This window comes from Calliphora vicina, chromosome 1 (assembly GCF_958450345.1).
Source record: "Calliphora vicina chromosome 1, idCalVici1.1, whole genome shotgun sequence".
Classification (NCBI taxonomy): Eukaryota; Metazoa; Arthropoda; class Insecta; order Diptera; family Calliphoridae; genus Calliphora; species Calliphora vicina.
The window spans coordinates 21,606,672-21,627,445 of record NC_088780.1 but is presented as its reverse complement, the minus strand read 5'-3'; the positions used below and the strand labels follow the sequence as shown (position 1 = coordinate 21,627,445).

Below are 20,774 nucleotides of genomic sequence, written 5' to 3'. Positions count from 1 at the left end.
AAAGTCACTACAACATAGATTACTTAGAGACACTAAAGAAAGCAATAGATTTCTTATTGAATTACAAAGACTTATATTTGAATTACAATATAAATCAGAGTCAGCGAAGTACTAATTAGTGAAAATTACTCTGTCTAAAAGAGATAAATTGAATTATTTAGTATTCAATAAAAACTGGGTATCGCAAATATAAAATAGATAGTTATTTAGGGGCTGCCAAATGTTGATTTTAAAAGGTTGACCAAACAAATATTCTGAAAATTACATACAAAATGACAAACTTTTATACAGCCTTATGTCCACAGTGGAAAGTGTAATAAAACAATCCAAAATAGTCTTAAACTACATGGAAATAGTTACAAAAAAAACCAGTAAAGAAAAACGCAAAACACAAACGACAAAACGGAAGGAAATTGTAGGAAATAAAGTTAAAAATCAACTAGAAATTTTTTCTGTTCTAGAAACAGTAAAAGGAAAAAAACATATAAAAGCAAAACTTAAAGTAAATGTTTAAGAAAAAGCTTTCTTTATTTAAGCATTATTGGTTTTAATGTTTGGTTTTGCTATTTCACACCCAACAAAAAACCAAGCAAAAAATAGGAAAAATACAAGAAACTCATTTAAGTGTAACCATAATAAACTGTAACAATTGTATTGTTATTTTCTTTGGTATTTAGTTTTTTTCAATATATTTCATCAAATACTAGACAATATTGAAGACGTCAGACCGTCGCTCTTTGGAGTCTTTAAATTGGTCATTTACAGTCATCATCAACATGATCATTATCATCTTTTCGTTGTTCCATTGGAAATAAGAAACATTTATTAGTGTCATTGTTTGTCTTTTTTATTCTTTTGTTTAAATTTTTCTTATTATGTGCTTTTATAGCAGGAAAATTGATTTAATATGTTTTCATCTGCAAAAAAAAAGGTCATTGAACGAGATGGGATGTTTAAGAACAAAAATTGTTTTGTTTGTAGTTTGAATTTAAAGATTGTTAAATAAAACGAAAATAAAAGAATTTACAACTTTTTTATACCCTACACCACCATAGTGGGGAGGGTATTATGCGTTTGTGCAGATGTTTGTAACGCCCAAAAATATTAGTCTAACACTCACCTTAAAGTATACCGATCGACTTCGAATTACTTTCTGAGTCGATTAAACGATGTCCGTCCGTCTGGCTGGTCGGCTGGTTGGCTGGCTGTCCATATAAAACTTTCAGAGCTGAAAAATGGAGCCAGTTCTTTTTCGCGACCGAGATAAAATGATGCTACGCCTCAGATCTCTCTTTCGAAATGTCAATGTCTCTTCACTTAAGGTATCTTGTGAGAAAAGTGAATGCGACGATAACACTTCAAAATCATGTCAATGTACGTTCCCACAGCCAATCCGAATTTTTGTAGTCGGCTGTAAGACTTGCGAATACTTTGCCGACAATGCACATAGGTCTGTAATAATGTTTTTTTTTTGCCAAAACCATATACTTTCTTTTTTACGTTGAAAATTAATTGAATACTAATAAGTGGGAGGTTGAAATAAATTTTAACACTTTTTAACCCTTTTGTAACCAATAAAAATTTTGAAAAAAAAGATTTTAATTAAATAATTTGTTATTAATGTGCTAATATTAATAACTAGATTAATTTCTTCTGTTTCTGCTTCAATGTCATTTTAGCTTCAGATATCAATATTTTCATTATCTTCATATATTGTACTGCTTAAGAGTTCTAGAACTTCTTGTGGAAGTGACAAACGCTTTCTTTGGTGCACACGTGTTTTCAAACGTAGCGAAAAAATTAAAGGATCTGATGTATCCAAAGCTCTATTAAAAACATCTGAAAAATTGTCCTTTCGGCTAATGTCTAGTAGTTTTATAAAAATTATATATGTATTTTGGTTTATATATGTATTTTCGGTGAAAATAACTTTTAAAAACGGCTCATTTTTATTTAAACGGGTTATGGTAAAATAAATTGGTTCCATATATTTCCCCATATATTGGATTAATTTCTGTTTTTAAAATTTCTCTCAACACTTTTCAAGATTTCGTTTTATTCTTATTTTAAGTCTGTATTAAACGAATTTTTATAACTTAAAATATAAATTTTTGAGTTAATAATTAGCTTAAATAATGTAAATTTTGCATTACACGGGCGAGTTATGGTAAAATAAATTGATTGCAAATATTTACCAGCTATTGGATTAATTTCGATTTTTAAAATTTTTCTCAACACTTTTCAACATTTTATTTTATTCTTAATTAAATTCTGTATTAAAAATTAGAACCAAAAAATGTTTATGACCAAAAAAAAAAATATTTTTTGAATAATAATTTGCATAAAAATTTTTAATTTTTCATAAAACGGGCAAGTAATGGTAAAGTGAATTGATTGCAAATATTTTCCTCTATATTGCTCTAATTTCGGGTTTATAGACTTTTCTCAACACTTTCAACCATAAATATTCAAACTATATTTTTAGTGCAATTGTTAACAAAACGGGAAGGTATGATAAAATAAATTGATTGCAAATATTTTCTTACATATTGGTCTAATTTTGGGTTTTTATATTTTTCTCAACACTTTTAATAATTTTATTTTATATTCATTTCTGTATAAATATTCAAACTATATTTTTTAGAAAAAGTTAGCCGTTATAAAAAGTGCAATTTTTATCAAAACGGCAAGCTATGATAAAATAAATTGATTGCGAATAATTCCCAACATATTGGTCTAATTTCGGTTTTTCATATTTTTCTCAACACTTTTAACCATTTTGTTTTATTCTTATTTAAAGTCTATATAAAAATTCAAACCAAATATTTTAAGTGAAAATTTGCTTTAGTGTCCATTATTACCAAAACGGGCAAATTATGATAAAATAATTTCTTCAACACTTGTAAACATTTTGTTTTATTCTTAACTGATGTCTGTATGAAAATAAAAAAAAAAATAATAATAATGAATTAAATATATCTAATATATTCTGCACATCAGTAAATTTTTTAAAGATTTAATTCATCGCGGTCTAACGTGTAGTAGGTTTTTCAAAAAACAGAAGTCCAAATAAGTATATTTCAAGTGTTTACTTCAACATTGCAGTACTAAAAATGTCATCGCAAGACTTGAGTTTTGGCCATAAGTTGTGTATTTCTAGACCTTGTCAGAAGTTCAGTTCAAATTAATTTGAAGTAATTTCGCATCATCATTGGGATCAATGATCCAATTCTGTGTTACTTTTGGTACTTGAACTTTAATGATGGAAATGAAGTCGACGTTGTTTATGATATTAGTTGCCCCAAATACGGCATGAGTTGTATTTTCGGATATTTTGAAATCGGAGTTTAGCCGGAAATTTCAATAATTGATGCAGAAGAATAGCAAAACGCTGCAATATAAACAAATCAGTACATCCTTGTGATTCCTGTAGTTATCATTTTTATTGCAATCAAATGCCACCAACTTTAAATGTTGATCAAACCATTCGGGAGTGTTTGGCTTCTAGTCTTTCGATATGCTGTTGGGATGTCTCTAAAGCTCTCGTTAAAGATGCTCTGCTACGCATTTGCTGAAGCCTTGATTCACGTTCACTTTCTGCAGCTCTAGACGTAGATGTCTTTTTGGGATTTTCCTCAAAACTCTTTTTCTGTTTCCACGTCTCTAGACGTACATAGATGAACTGCGACGTATTTGCTGAAGCCTTGATTCGCGTTCACTTTCCGTTTCTGCGGCTCTAGATGTAGATACCCTTTCCCGATTTCCCGCATCTGTTTCAGCTGCTCATCTTTCCCTTATCTTCAGTGATTTGGTTGTGTTTTTACCAATTCCCGTTTTTTTTGGTGGCAATTTTGTAAATTTTCCTTAAAATAATTTGTAAACCAAAAGAATTATTCCTTTCTTCGCTTACACTAAATCATTCGCTTTAGAGTACACCACTGTGAATTCAAATGATGTTAAGCAACGAAATGATAATTGTTATTGTTTAATTAGGAATTATAAAATATTTTTTTACTTATTTGTAGGCCTGTGGTAAGCAACTATGGAGAGACGTACCCTAAACCGCATTCCAATTACGAACCCTTGTAGCTAAAATTCAGAAACACCCTAGTATTGACTATCTAAAATTTCATTAATATATTTCCAATTGTTCACAAGCTACCGAATTTTTTCCAATATAAAAAGTTTCTAAACCACTGCTCATAGTTTGCTTCTTTTTTCAAAGTTTACACCAATTTAACATTAGTTTACTAATTTTAGATAGGTTTCCCAGAAAATCGCATAGCAAACTTAATAATTGTTTCCTTAGTTATATGATTTTCATTTATTTTTTCTTATTTATTCTCTATTGACTTTACTAATAATGTTAGCTTTCATGTTAGTTGTGTTGTGCTTTAACATATTTCCATTATTTAAATTTAGCTCATTTTTTATTTAACAATTTCCTTGAATTGTATTTTCCTGTTTAACACTTGTCATCTTTAACATATATACGAACGACTGAATACATCCATTATTATATGTTGATGTTTCAAATAAAATCTAAATATTTGTTGTTTATATGAATACACAATAGAAATACATATATAATCACATACATACATATAGATATACTGGTATATAAGTAAATATATAGTCAGAGGGGAAAAATGCTAGGTCTTCTCTTTGCAGGCCTAAAAGTATGCGATACTTATTATTTTATGTCTTCTCGCAGAAGGGCTTTGCTTCTCCTTCTAAAAACTTGAATACACATTTAAAATTTCATTACAAAACAATATCTAGCAAATCTTTATTTGAAATTCAAACATGACTAGTTTTCCTATATGTTGTCTCACTATTATAAAATTTATTTTGTTCTCTTTATTATGCTATTTTTACATACAACTAGAGGAAGGTAGAAAATCATATAAAAAAATAGTCTTTTATAACATTTGATGTTGTTAAGTTCGCGTAAAGTAGTTTTTTATATGTAAAACTAATAAGAATTCTTTAGGGTTTTTGCAGCATTCATTAAGATTATATTCCCTAATAACCATGTTTAAAGGCTTGCATTAGCAGATCTTCAATTATGCTTTCATTTTCAGGCTTTTAATAGAAGTTCTTCTTTAACGGGATGCCTTATAATATGCCTTCTTTCAGCCCTCTAACAGCATGCAAAGTCTTGGCACCCAATGACACTCTGTGTAAAATTTAAACCATTTTGCAATGCGGCTGTGTGTTCTCGCGTCTGCAAATTAGGGCCTTTAGAAAGGCCTCTTTACTGTTTCCTTTTCCCGCTGTGTATATTCAAATATGTATGTGTATAAAAAAAAATAAATCTTTATTTGTCATAGTTGTTAACAGACTACTTGTTTGAAATGCATTAAAAATTTACCAACATTTCGCACTGTAACATTTTGACAGTTAAATTTACACAACACTTGCAAACCAATATTCACACAAACTTACATTCATACCACAGAGCTGTAAATGAGTGATTCATATTTGATTTTTAATTAATCATGAATTAGAAAAATTTAAATAGACCATTTTTAGGTAATTTGGACCGCTTTCGGATATAATATGTCGAAAACTATAAAGCTGATCGGCATTATTTTTGATTCCTTGATAGATCTATTTATTAAAAAACAAGTAAGAAAGTATGGTCGGTCAAGCCCGACCATATAATACCCTACACTAAGTAAAATAGCAAAAAAAAATTTTCTTTTAAAATTTCAATAATATATATTTTTGAGTGATTTTCGGAAGTGGGGTTATATGGGGGCTATGACCAATTATGGACCGATCACCATGAAATTAGGTCGTGTGATTTATGTCTATATTAAAGTTAACTATGTTGAATTTTGTGTGTTTACCAACATTTTTAAGCGATTTATGCACGTTAACGTGATTTTCGGAAGCGGGTCTATATGGGAGCTATGACTAATTATGGACCGATCCTAACAAAATTTGGTGACATGAATATAAATAATATATTCATGTATATAAAACTTATTTGGAGCGGAATTTGTGGAGATACATATATAAATTAAAGATTTATGACCGATAAAGTCCAATTTCGGGAGGACATTTGTATGGGGGCTAGGTGAAATAGTGGTCCGATTTCAGCCAGTTTTAATAGGCTTGGTCCTTGAGCCGAAAAAATAATATGTACCAAATTTGATCGAAATATCTTCAAAAGTGCGACCTGTACTCTGCGCACAAGGTTTACATGTACAGCCAGCCAGCCAGCCAGCCGACCAGACGGACGGACGGACGGACATCGCTTAATCGACTCAGAAAGTGATTCTAAGTCGATCGGTATACTTTAAGGTGGGTGTTAGACTAATATTTTTGGGCGTTATAAACATCTGCACAAACGCATAATACCCTCCCCACTATGGTGGTTTTTATACCCTAAAAAATAAACAAAAACTGTACTATTTGCTTTGTATTTGTACAGGTAAATCGATATTTACTAACTATCCATTTTTTCAATATTTCTCAACTTTGATGGAAAATAAAAAAAAAAACTGTCAATTTCTATATTTGCCATATTTTCAAAATAAGTTCTTCGATTATTCCTTTACCTAATGCAAAAATTACCAGCTGCCCGTTCTTGTCCCATTTTTTGCTAGAGGAAAAATTTTGAAAAAAACTTGTTTCCAAATGTGATATACCGTGAAAAAACAACCAAAAAATTTTTTTTTCCAATTTTTTTTTTTTAATCTTTTCTGGAATAATTTTAAATCAAACATTTTTAAAAATATTTTATTTTACAAATTTCAACTTTGCTAACCTATAAAGGTAGGATCACACGATTGAAGCAATGCACCAATTTAATACAATTTTTATTGTGCAAATTCTTTGCAGTCACATGATTGCCTCATTTTATATAAATTTGATTGTCGTAAATTGGCGCAAAGCGATTTAGTGGCAATAATTGTCGCATTCCAGTCACACGACTGTTCTTGTTTACGACAACTCAGAGAAACAGCTGTTGTGCTAGATGTTAAATTTTGTTTTGTTTACATAAATGTAAAAAAAAATCTATTTGTGAAAAAATTATTTGTTAACTAAAAAAAGAAAATTGCGTCGGCCCTTAATTATCGTATAAAAAAATTAATAAAGAAATGTTAAAAGATGTATGTGGGTCAGGGAGTGGCTCACAGAAAGAATATTTACAAAAATGGATATTGGCGCTAATTCTCTTCTTTGATTGCTGCACTAGAACACAATAAATATTGGTGTATTTTAACCTTTTTTATTGGAGCATGTTGTCTATCAAGCACTCACATGATTGCCGCACCAGGGTTGCATTTGATTTGGCCAAATAAGCACAATATTTTTGTGGTTTGACATATGAGCCAATAAGTTGTGAAATCACACGATTGACGTATAAAAGAGACCAATAATTGGTGCATTGCGGCAATCGTATGATGATACCTTATGTAGGCATACACTCATTACATAGGCTTATCAATTATCTATCATATGCCTTTTAAATTTTTTGATTATCGCATTTGGTTCAAAAGTTATGATTTTTGTAACAAAGAAACTCAAATGGCGCCACTGTGCAACACACTGTAACTCAGATCGTTTTCCATGGGCCAAAACTCTGTAACTTTTGAACCGATAGAGATATTTTAAAAATTCTTTGATTGAGATCCCTTTTCTTGAATTTTTCTCCAGTTTTAATTTCATTAAAATCGGTTCAGCAGTTGAGAAATTTAAAGCTAAATTTTAACTTTAAATTTTTTATAGCATTTAGTATGAAAATGCGGATTTTTTTTTTGTTTTTTGCATCAGCTTTACTTATAAAAAAAAGTTATAAGCTGATAAAAACAAGTATGAAAGTATGTTCGGCCAAGCCCGACCTGCACCAATAACAAACACCCTACACTATAATTTATTTTCGTGAATGATTTTCGGAAGAGGACATTATATGGGAGCTATGACTAATTATGGACCTAGGACCAAGAAATTTGATCGTGTTATTTATGTCTATATGAACATTATTTTTATTGAATTTTATGTTTATACCAAAATTTTTAATTTTAAGAGATTTATGGGAGCTATGAATTATTATGGACTTTAATCGATCGAAGATTTTAAAGTTTTTTGCATGATATAACATACAAAATCGTCCTTAGTCAAAGGATGGATATTCATGACCTTAATTTTCATACAAAATTGGTTCATACTATTGAGTAACACCTGAAAATTTAAAATGGAATTCTTATTATAAAAATTAATCGTTCTTTTACAGCTCTGTTATATATATTTATCGAATATCCCAACAGTTCTGGGTGATTGATCCAAATTAGTGATTTTAACCAGCATTAGGATCATTACTGGTTACAGAGTTAGCTATGTAACTACTTATTTTGACATGTACGTGTCAAAACTCCTTACTATTGTTCGGCAAAAAAAAATTAAAGTTATTAAAAACTAGATTACTTACAGATATTAAAGTGTCTTAACTATATACTATATACATTTAGTAGTCACTATAGAACTGCTGGGATATTTACCGAATACCTTCATTTAAATAGAGAGCTTTACTGGTATTACATTTTCATTTACATGTACATGCGTTTGGAAATGATGCGGGTATTGTAATATTTGACATGTGTTTTAAACGTTTTTAAGTAAAACACAAAATCATACATATTAGGGTTAACAAATTATATTAACTTTGAATTAAAAGTGACAGCAAGAAAATATGAAAAATATATTCAGCCATAGAGAAAACTATTGTAAAAAAAATTGAAATAAAAAAAATACACAAAAAATCACACAAATGAGTGTTGTGAATTAAAAAAAAAATTTTGTATTGGGCTGAATGTAATGGACTGAGAGTAAAACGGTGGAAAACAGAGTTAGTCCTAAGTATTAGGAGACAGATGGTGCAAAGGTGGAGTTAAAGTTAGTTAGCTTTTCCAGAAGATAGAAGTTGTATAAATAGTAGGAGTGAAGTTTAGGGTAGCTGGTAATGCTAAGTACTTGACAATTTTTCTATATAGCAAATTATATTGAAAGGAAAAGGCCAGAGAGACTCAAAAAGATTTACACATCGGTTGTCAGACTTGTACTTACTATGTATGGTTGCACTGCCAGATAGGAGGGATTAAATAGATATAGGAAAATACTCTAAAGTATCAAAAATTTACTTCTATGCTCATAAACCATAAGTACCGGCAATACTTTTGCCCATTAAGGTACCATATTAATTTTTTTTTGGAACTTTTGGGTAAATTTCGTAAAACGGTTTCTAACTTTTAAAATTTCCAGAAAAAATAGTGATTCTAATAACTTAAAAAATAGGTATAGCATGAATATTAAATTTTCCGTCCGTCCGTCTGGTTGGCTGTCCATGTAAACCTTGTGCGCAGAGTACAGATCGCAATTTTAAAGATATTTCGATAAAATTTGGTACATATTATTTTTTCGGCCCAAGGACCACGCCTGTTGAAACTGGCTAAAATCGGTCCATTATTTTACCTAGCCCCCATACAAATTTCCTTCCGAAATTGGACTTTATCGGTCATAAATGTTTAATTTATAAATGTATCTCCACAAATTCCGCTCCAAATAAGTTTTATATACACAAAATTCATTTCACCAAATTTTGTTACGATCGCTCGATAATTAGTGATAGCTCCCATATAGACCCGCTTCCGAAAATCACTTTAACGTGCATAAATCGCTTAAAAATTTTGGTATACACACAAAATTCAACTTAGTTAACTTTAATATAGACATAAATCACACGACCTAATTTCATGGTAATCGGTTTATAATTGGTCATAGCTCTCATATAAGGCCCACTTCCGAAAATCAGTCAAAAATATAAATTATTGAAATTTTAAAAGAAAAATGTTTTTGCTCTTTTACTTAGTGTAGGGTATTATATGGTCGGGCTAGACCGACCATACTTTCTTACTTGTTTAGTTTTGAAAATGAGAGCCCATTTTGGAAATAAGTCAAAAACATTTTTGATTTGGATAAAAATGTTAAACATTTTTTATTTTTTTAAAAAAAATTTTTCGAAAGATTGAAAAAATAGGTTTCTGAACTATTTGGAACACATTTTGCTAAGAACAATAGGTAATAAGCAGGGAAACCAAAATATGCAAATGCATGTTTTTTCTGGTGAGTCTAATGAGCACATGGATAAGATATTTATACGTTTCACAACTATTTAAGAATTTTGGCATCGATTTGTTAGTGCATATTTTTGCATATTTTATCCTTAAATTCATATTTTTGCATATATTTGTTTTAAGAGCATATTTATGTCATATTTTTGCGTTTTTAGAGCATGTTTTACTGTTTAATAGCATATTTTGACTTACTTATTTTTCGCTGTTGTGTTACAGGTTTTTACTTCCTTTGTTTAAAATTCAAAATTGAAAAATAGATGGCTTTTCACCAAAAAAAAAATTATAAAAAAAAAAAAAAAATTTTTTAAAATTTAAAAAAAAATTTAAATTTAAAAAATAAAAAAACAATTCGAAAAATTTTTGAAAAAACTGAAAAAAAAATTTTGTTCACCTAAAAATATTAAAATTTTTTATTTTGAAGTATAATTTGGTGAAGGGTATATAAGATTCGGCACATCCGAATATAGCTCTCTTACTTGTTTTAATATAAAATAAATACTATTTTGATAATAGCGCCATCTAAATATAAACTTTTAGTTCAAACTTAGCCGTTCTAAGTGTTAAAGCAATATTGTCTTTTAAGTTTGCTCCTGTAACATCAGTTGATGTCGAAAGAACATTTTCTATGTATAAAAATGTTTTCAGATCCAATAGACAACGATTTTTATTTGAAAATTTAAGTCAATTTTTTTTGGTTAAAAATAATGTAAAAGTTTGCTTTTTAAAGAGCATATTTTTTAAATTTTAACAGCATATTTAAAAGTTTTTACTGCATATTTAAAGTGTTTAAAAATTTTTTTTTGAGCATATTTCCGGTTTCCCTGGTAATAGGTTACATGAATGAGAAAAATACACCTGTTTGGCCAAAATGTAAATTTTGACCTCCTCTAACTCAGAGAGTTCTTGACCGATCTTGTTGAAAAATTGTGTCTAAATTACTATCCCATAGGACTAACCTCGGAAGACATCCATCTCAAAAGTTGGTTCACTTGACATGAAATCTCCCATATGTTAAAGCTGTCTTTAGCTAATTTCCAGGTTAAGTACTTCCCAAATATTTATTGACGTCCAAACTTTGTAGTCTGGCAGACAATTTGTGCAAAAGTGGCACTTCGTAGTGGAGAATTTTTTAACCCGAATTTCTTTTTACCAAAAAAATGTTTTTGTGTCATAAATTTGTTTCCAAAAAAAAATTTTTGGAAAAAACTTTTTTTAAAAAAAATTGAAAAACAATTTGGAAAAAAAAAATTTTAAAAACGTTTTTAAAAAAAAATATTAAAAACAATTTAAAAAAAAATATTAAAAACAATTTAAAAAAAAATTAAATTTTGTTTAAATAAAAATATTTAAAAATATAAGATTCGGCACAGCCGAATATAGCTCTTTTACTGCTTTTTTTCACATTGAGTTTTTCAAAATAACAGTCTTTGCGAGGGTGGAGAGTAAAAATAAGTAGAATTCTAACATTCTAATTAATGTTTTCCATTTTGCGTTATGAACATCACACCCCTTAATATGAGTAGTTTTTATGGAACCCATTACTACAGTTACTTACATAAATTGCAAAATAATCTCCAATGAATAAAAACTGACAAATACAATATTAATAGATTATTTATTTATAAACATTCATTTTAAATGCCACAACAGTTAATAAATGTTGCAAATATATAAATAAAAACTGTTATAAAACAAAAAGAAAAACACATATATATGGACAGAGTTTTTATATGGAAACCATAAGTTAAAAACAAATGTTTAAATAAACATGACCACTTGATAAATATACTCGTTTCAAATGAATTTATTTATATTTTATTAAGTTTTTTTTTTATTATTTATTTATTTATTTATATTTTTTTAAAGCAACTGCCAGCGAGAATATAAATTTTTTTATTGCATACTTTGCACATTTATCTCTTTCTGTGTCTAAAATGGTATTTATTGTTAAAAATAAGTTTCTCTCGTTATTTCTTTATGTTTTTTTTTTTAATTTACCGCTCTAATGGTAAAAGGGAATAGATACAATTTGCCCCTGATATTCATATTGCGAAATAGGATTCTACAGAAGCAAGGGAAATAAATAGATAAAGAAATAAATAAATATCTGTAGAAAAAAGCTAAGGGAGAAAGTTGTTATTAACTAGTTATTTGCCAAGTTAATATGGAATTTTTTTTTAAATTATTGTTAAAATTACTTAAAGTTTTTGTAGCAGAAAATTACTGTAACAAATTTAGTTTCGATGTTTTGGATCATTAAATGAATGCTTATGGTGGTATATAGCGAAAGTCAAATTGTGAATTCCAAAAAAATTTGAAAACTTTTCGTTTTTGGGAGGGTGGGGGTTTTGGTAATTCCTATTTAAGACCCCCTGGATCTATCTATTATTAGCTGCTGAAATTTGGTCAGATCATCACAGGTAACCTGTATCGAACACAACAGAATCGACTGAAAAACGCCCAAAACATAATAATATTGCATAATTAAAACGCTAGGCCACATGTTGCAATACCTGTTCAAAACTGTTTAGAGAGAAGTGACTGAAAAGTCCAACCCTTTGCCCGTCCGACTACTATTTGTTTCGATCGATGCAGAACGCCCTCTCTAGGATACGCTTCACTTCAGAACAGAGTTTGCGAAATTGGCTTGATTCGTTCTTGGTGTCAAAAGATGAACAATTCTTTTGGCTCGGAATCCAATGCACAGTGGTTTAAAGTTTTTTTTTTTGGAATTAATTCGGTGTTTTGGGAACTATTGGATATATAGTTACGAAATTTCACATGGTTTGAGCTGAGGTGTTTCTGAGTTTATTTAAGTTTGTTCAGCTTCCTAGCGCTAAAGGGGACAAGTACGTATATGATCATATTCAGAAAATTCGTCAATATTATTTTCAGATTCACTTATTTTTAATGATTTTACGTACCATAAATAATAAAAAATCAACAATTATTAATATACTCGATTCCATTATTTTATGTTACTTTTTCTTTTTTGGAAAATAATCCACAAATGTATTTGAAACAGGTGTTTTGAAAACAAGTGATGGAATTAATTGCTAGATTTTAGCTGATCACTCATCTGAATTCACTAAATCAGTCCATGTGAAAAATGAATTTTAATATTTGCTTAGAGCACAAGGGGTTTAAGTGCTCATGTACCCCATGTGCTCCAACCGAAACAGGTATATTAATGACAAGTGCTAGAATTGGTCGCCATATCTCGCTAACGGATGAGAATCCCACATTCAACTCTTGTGCTATGAACTTCTCTGAACTTCACTTACTAACTCCATATGTTAACTCAGTTTGAGAAAAAAAGGCACTTGAACCCCTTGTGCTCTAAGCCCCTCAATTATGAATCCAAAAATAAATGATTTTCAATTTAAAAATTCAAAAAATTTTAAATTTTTGTTATTTTTTGGGCAAAAAAGTGATTTAACACTATTTTTGTTAGAAAAAAACTTTCTTTAAGAACTTATCACAATTTTATGTTTTTCTGTAAGACATCTTTAACGAGAATATTTTGGTATAAAAAATATGTCAATTATGAATCCAAAAATAAACGATTTTCAATTTAAAAATTCAAAAAATTTTAATTTTAAATTTTTTAACTCTTATATTTTTAAGAAAAAACTTTCTTTAAGTACATATAACAATTTTATGTTTTTCTATAATATATCTTTACGGAGAATATTTTGGTGTAAAAAACATGTTATATTTTTTGAATACGTCGGTCTTACGACCTTCGGAAATTGACCTATTTTTTATCAAAATTTCAACATTGGTCTACATGTTCTAAAATCCCAAAGCTGGGATCAGAAAACGGAAATCAGCTTTGAAAACCTTTATATGTTCGCTATTTTACCCCAAAGCATTTTCCCAGCACCAAAGGAAATGTGGATCCTATAGGCAAAATTGTAAAAAATACCATTTTTGGGATTTTCTCCAATTTTAAAAAAACGTTGAAAATTTTATTTAGTTTTGTCAATAAATAACGATGCTATTAGATATTACATATTTATTGAGTTTCTAAAACTAAAATTTGTATCAAAATTGTAATAGGATTACAAATATTAGGAACAATTTGATCCACATTTATTCCGAACTAGTTTATTTTGTTTAGATGAGATAATTTTTCTTACAAAAAAAATTTCAAGTCAATATCTAAATTAGATTCAAAAATACGCCACTTTTAAAACTCAGTCCTTTGAGCCCCCATTGGGCACCCCCTGGATCATTTGTAGGGCCCATTTTAATAACTTAAACTCGAATACTCTTTGGCCACGCCCACGTCAAATTTTATTCCGATCGGACCAACCGTTTAGAAATGCCAGATTTATTTCCAAAAAAATTTCGATTCTGCTCCACTGTGCAAAGGATAGTACTTTGAGTAAATTTCATCACGATTTTTGATTGGAACAGAATAGCAAACCTATAATTCTGAAGGGGCATGTTGAGTAGATAGTTTTTGTAGAATAAATTTAAAGTCCAGCTGGTCTGAGTTTTGGTTTTACAGTGGGTCAAAGTTTACATATTATGATCGAAGTTGTAAGTTAATGTCTGAGAGAATTCTTATTTACAGAGTCCTCTACGCTTAATTAATTTCAGAATTATAGGGTCGCTATTCTGCTCTCCCTTATTGTAGTATTAAGAAAATTCTAAAATTAGACCAAACAAAAATGCAATATTCAAACATTTAACACCTTTAGCCAACAATTTGCAAAGACATTTTTGTTTAAATAACACCAACATTAACATTAAATTTAAATGTAAATTTGTTTTTCTTGCTCTGTCACTCTCTGGCTCTCTTTATCATTATTGTTCCTTTAGTCCTTACGGCCTTGAAACACTTATTGCCAGTAACAACAGCAGCAAACAGCAGAAAGAAAAAAAACAAACAAAATAATAATATAAAATAACACAATTACCAAGAAAATAAAAAGAGGCATAAAAGCGTAAACAAAAATTGCCCAAAAACAAGATTGTTTCTTATTTGGTGGGGAATCTGTTTTCCTATGTCTTCTCCCTCTCTCTCAATCTCTTGGCCTCTCCTCCCTCCAACAACATGACAACACGATAATAACAACTGTTAGTTGTATGAAGAGAGGTTATGGTATGAATATAATGAATGACTGACTGAATGAATGAAAACCCAACTTACCGCCAACGTAGATGTCAACTTTTGTCCAATTAAGTTTAGTTGCTATACTTTTAACAGCAAAGGAAATTGCTTCGTATGATGGCAGAAAATTGCTAGATTCCTGGAATTAGATAAAACAAATGAAAATATGTAAAAAGTTTAAATAGCGTTACATTGTTACGATGCTTAGCAAGGTTGTAGTATAAAGTATAATAATAAAGTAAGATTGTATTTTCTGATGGCGCAAGAAAAAAGTAGAAAAGTTAGAAATTAAGATGACAAAATGTTTCAAAAAGAGAATATATTTATTACTTTAGTTAATTTATTCCAAAAATTCACTTATAATCTATGAAATCTAAGTTAGAAAGACAAATTAAGTCGTTTCTTTTATTAATTACGGGCTTTATTTGGTGAAAGGATATACTTTTCACAAGGATTTTTAATTAAGTAATAAGTATAAATTTCTCATTAAAATATTTCGAATTATTTGAGGTGTGCTTTTCACAGGCATATGTACAGTAGGATGGGTCTTATATGGGAGCTTTGCCCAATTATGGACCGTCAGATGGCATGACTTCTGTATATATGAAACTGCTGTCTTCGAAACATTTCTCACATTATCAATTACAGGATATTTGTTCGTATCCCAGCCATTTGTAGGCCATTTTCTCGATTTTAAATAGCTCGGTTGCTCGGAAAAATTCTGAAGATATTAATGTATGAATCGTGTATGTAAGTTATTTGGGGGCTTCGGAAAGTTAATTTTAACAGACAGTCTGACAGACAGATGTACATTGCTATCTATAAGGATCCATATATATACTTTATAGGGTCGGAAATTACAAACGGAATGACGAACTTATATATACCCTTCTGATGAAGGTGAAGGGTATAAAAATAGTTCGGAATAAATGTGGATCAAATTGTTCCTAATATTTGCAATCCTATTAAAATTTTGATATACATTTTAGTTTTAGAAACTCAATGAATATGTAATAAAATCTTTATTTATTAACGAAACTAAATGAAATTTTCAAAGTTTTTTAAGTTTGTCATTCTAAATAATAATGTGTAAAACAAATCCCGCAATTCCTAAAAATTTGATCGAAAATCCCAAAAATGTTTTTTTAACAATTTTGCCTATAGGGTCCACATTTTCTTCGGGGCTGGGAAAATACTTTGGCGATTAATAGAGAACACATCAAGGTTTCCAAAACAGCTTTCCGTATTCTGATCCTGGTTTTGGCATTTTTGAACATGTGGCCCAAATTTGGAATTTTGCTAAAAAGTGAGTCAAATTCCGAAGGGAGTAGTGGCGACATATTCGAAAAATAGAACATGTTTTTTACACCAACATGCATTACAGAAAAACATAAAACTGTTATATGTTGTTAAGGACCTTTTCGCCTACACCTTTTCGCCAAAAAAACAGCTAAAATCTACTATTTGTCGAATTTTTAAATTGAAAATCCTTTATTTTTGGATCAATAATTGACATTGCTCTAAAATCTTTTGTATATTTTTGGTAATTTAGTTGTCTAATTTAGGGTCCAAAAGTACGACCTCTATTTTTAAAAAAGCGAACCAAGGTATGGCGAAATTTTAAAATTTAAATTTTGAAATGCCTATAACGAGGAAAATACTTTGGGTATAAGTAGGGAACACATCAAGATTTCGAAAACTGCTTTCCGTTTTCTGATCGCAGTTTTAGGATTTTAGAACATATGGCCCAAGTTTTAAATTTTGCTAAAAAAAATAGGTCGAATTCCGAAGGGCGTAAAGGCGATATAGTCAAAAAATAGGACATGTTTTTTATAACAAAATGTTCTCTGTAAAGTTACCTTACAGAAAAACATAAAACTATTATACATGTGTTGTAAAAGAAAGTTTGTTTTAAGTCAACTTTTCGCCCAAAAAACAGCTAAAATCTACTATTTTTTGAATTTTTAAATTGAAAATCGTTTATTTTTGGATCCATAATTTTTATTGCTGTGAAATCTTTTGTATATAATTGGTAATTTAGTTGTCTAATTAAAAAAAATTAAGTCCATTGTGTCCAAAAGTACGACATATATTTTTAAAAAAAGCGAACTAAGGTATGACGAAATTTTAAAATTTCAATTTTGAAATGCCTATAACTAGGAAATTATAAGAGATAAATAGTACTCGCAAGCATGTTTTCTTCCAGACCTTGCCGAGAGCTTTCAAAATTGTATATATCGAAGGTACCCTACAGTTGAGCCCCTGTAGGTTCGCTTCTGGAGCATATCTATGGCCAGAAGAGGACCTATATTTATCCCGATGGGACCAGCCGTTTAGAAATATCAGATTTGTTTACAAAAAATTTTGATTTTGGCCCACTATTGGATCAATATTTGATTATAGTAATACCAGTAAAAACTAAGTGCAAAATAATAAAAATATATCCCCATAACTCTACATCTTAAAAATTTAACTATTAATTAAACAATTTTCCTATAATAGTACACAATTATTCAACTTAATTAACTAATGTTAACTGAAAATAAATGTTCTTATTTATTAATACAATTGTCACCAAAGATTTTAAATACTTTTATCAAAATAACTCTTGTCATATCTGTTTATTTCGTAACAATAAGACACACACATGTGTTTTGTAAAAGAAAATCATTTGGAATTAATATTAATCATACGTAACGATGGGTTTCATAAGCAAGTGCTGCACATGTGAACATTATCTTCAAAAGACTGCCATTAAAATAGAAACAGGCTGCATATAAACATAGACTATTATGCCTGCTAACTACATAATCATATAGACAAACAAATCTTATATAATTTAAACCCGCATTGTTCGTTTCTTAGTTATTTCAACATGGCAGGCAGTCATTTTGTAATCAATAATAAAATTCTATGATTTTCTTTTTGCGCATCACTTTCCATATCATTGTAACACACAGGATTTTCGGCTTTCCCTACAACATGGAACAGTTGAAAGGGATTTGTCATTACGAAACAAACAGTTGCTTTATTTTTCATCATCAACACAAAATACATAATAATACAAACAAAAACAAAATAAGAATGAAAATCTATTGATGATTTTTGTTTTTCTTTTTATTTTTAGTTTGTGTATTTTGCACAGACAGTATGAATGGGTCTGATTAAACATGACACAATGCCAGATGCGTTTTAACCCCTCGGCTAGAGACCCAACAGACGTAGAGCAAAAATAAAAGGTTCAAATCTCTGTAAAACTTAAAAAGAAAACAAAAGATTTTACTTTTTTCTTCATACTCGCATGAGGGATTGAAGGAAGTTGTTCGACTTGTTTATGTTTGATACATGTGTTTGTATATACAATAGCTAACGTTGACCTTTTTGTGATTGTTAGAAAATAGGATTGAAAGTTTAAAATTGATGGGCATTGGGTTTGTGCAGTCGGTTAAATAAGGTTAAAATTAAATTATGGGTAAGTGAGTTATAAATTCAGGGGTATTTTTAGGGAATCTCAAGAGGTTTTTAACGAATTAAGAAGAACTGTTAGAATATAATCTATTAAATTTACTGCTGAATACTTTAGTATATGAAGACCATTTTATTTTTGAAAATAATATATTTGGTATCTAAGGACAATTGACATCATCACCTTTCATCAATAATCATAATGAAGGTAATAAAGACTTTTATCATAGTCTAGTCATAGTCTAGTCATAGTCTAGTCATAGTCTAGTCATAGTCTAGTCATAGTCTAGTCATAGTCTAGTCATAGTCTAGTCATAGTCTAGTCATAGTCTAGTCATAGTCTAGTCATAGTCTAGTCATAGTCTAGCCATAGTCTAGTCATAGTCTAGTCATAGTCTAGTCATAGTCTAGTCATAGTCTAGTCATAGTCTAGTCATAGTCTAGTCATAGTCTAGTCATAGTCTAGTCATAGTCTAGTCATAGTCTAGTCATAGTCTAGTCATAGTCTAGTCATAGTCTAGTCATAGTCTAGTCATAGTCTAGTCATAGTCTAGTCATAGTCTAGTCATAGTCTAGTCATAGTCTAGTCATAGTCTAGTCATAGTCTAGTCATAGTCTAGTCATAGTCTAGTCATAGTCTAGTCATAGTCTAGTCATAGTCTAGTCATAGTCTAGTCATAGTCTAGTCATAGTCTAGTCATAGTCTAGTCATAGTCTAGTCATAGTCTAGTCATAGTCTAGTCATAGTCTAGTCATAGTCTAGTCATAGTCTAGTCATAGTCTAGTCATAGTCTAGTCATAGTCTAGTCATAGTATAGTCATAGTCTAGTCATAGTCTAGTCATAGTCTAGTCATAGTCTAGTCATAGTCTAGTCATAGTCTAGTCATAGTCTAGTCATAGTCTAGTCATAGTCTAGTCATAGTCTAGTCATAGTCTAGTCATAGTCTAGTCATAGTCTAGTCATAGTCTAGTCATAGTCTAGTCATAGTCTAGTCATAGTCTAGTCATAGTCTAGTCATAGTCTAGTCATAGTCTAGTCATAGTCTAGTCATAGTCTAGTCATAGTCTAGTCATAGTCTAGTCATAGTCTAGTCATAGTCTAGTCATAGTCTAGTCATAGTCTAGTCATAGTCTAGTCATAGTCTAGTCATAGTCTAGTCATAGTCTAGTCATAGTCTAGTCATAGTCTAGTCATAGTCTAGTCATAGTCTAGTCATAGTCTAGTCATAGTCTAGTCATAGTCTAGTCATAGTCTAGTCATAGTCTAGTCATAGTCTAGTCATAGTCTAGTCATAGTCTAGTCATAGTCTAGTCATAGTCTAGTCATAGTCTAGTCATAGTCTAGTCATAGTCTAGTCATAGTCTAGTCATAGTCTAGTCATAGTCTAGTCATAGTCTAGTCATAGTCTAGTCATAGTCTAGTCATAGTCTAGTCATAGTCTAGTCATAGTCTAGTCATAGTCTAGTCATAGTCTAGTCATAGTCTAGTCATAGTCTAGTCATAGTCTAGTCATAGTCTAGTCATAGTCTAGTCATAGTCTAGTCATAGTCTAGTCATAGTCTAGTCATAGTCTAGTCATAGTCTAGTCATAGTCTAGTCATAGTCTAGTCATAGTCTAGTCATAGTCTAGTCATAGTCTAGTCATAGTCTAGTCATAGTCTAGTCATAGTCTAGTCATAGTCTAGTCATAGTCTAGTCATAGTCTAGTCATAGTCTAGTCATAGTCTAGTCATAGTCTAGTCATAGTCTAGTCATAGTCTAGTCATAGTCTAGTCATAGTCTAGTCATAGTCTAGTCATAGTCTAGTCATAGTCTAGTCATAGTCTAGTCATAGTCTAGTCATAGTCTAGTCATAGTCTAGTCATAGTCTAGTCATAGTCTAGTCATAGTCTAGTCATAGTCTAGTCATAGTCTAGTCATAGTCTAGTCATAGTCTAGTCATAGTCTAGTCATAGTCTAGTCATAGTCTAGTCATAGTCTAGTCATAGTCTAGTCATAGTCTAGTCATAGTCTAGTCATAGTCTAGTCATAGTCTAGTCA

The 20,774-nt window shown here is 30.0% G+C and overlaps 1 protein-coding gene across 1 annotated transcript in view; it reads right to left on the bottom strand.

Annotated features, from left to right (window-relative positions):
• LOC135957121 (uncharacterized) overlaps positions 1–20,774 on the bottom strand; it is a 225,777-nt gene that overhangs the window by 89,802 nt on the left and 115,201 nt on the right. Inside the window, exon 3 of the mRNA XM_065507839.1 lies at positions 15,307–15,406. Within this exon, the coding sequence (XP_065363911.1) occupies positions 15,307–15,406 (100 nt within the window). The remainder of the gene's footprint in view (positions 1–15,306; positions 15,407–20,774) is intronic.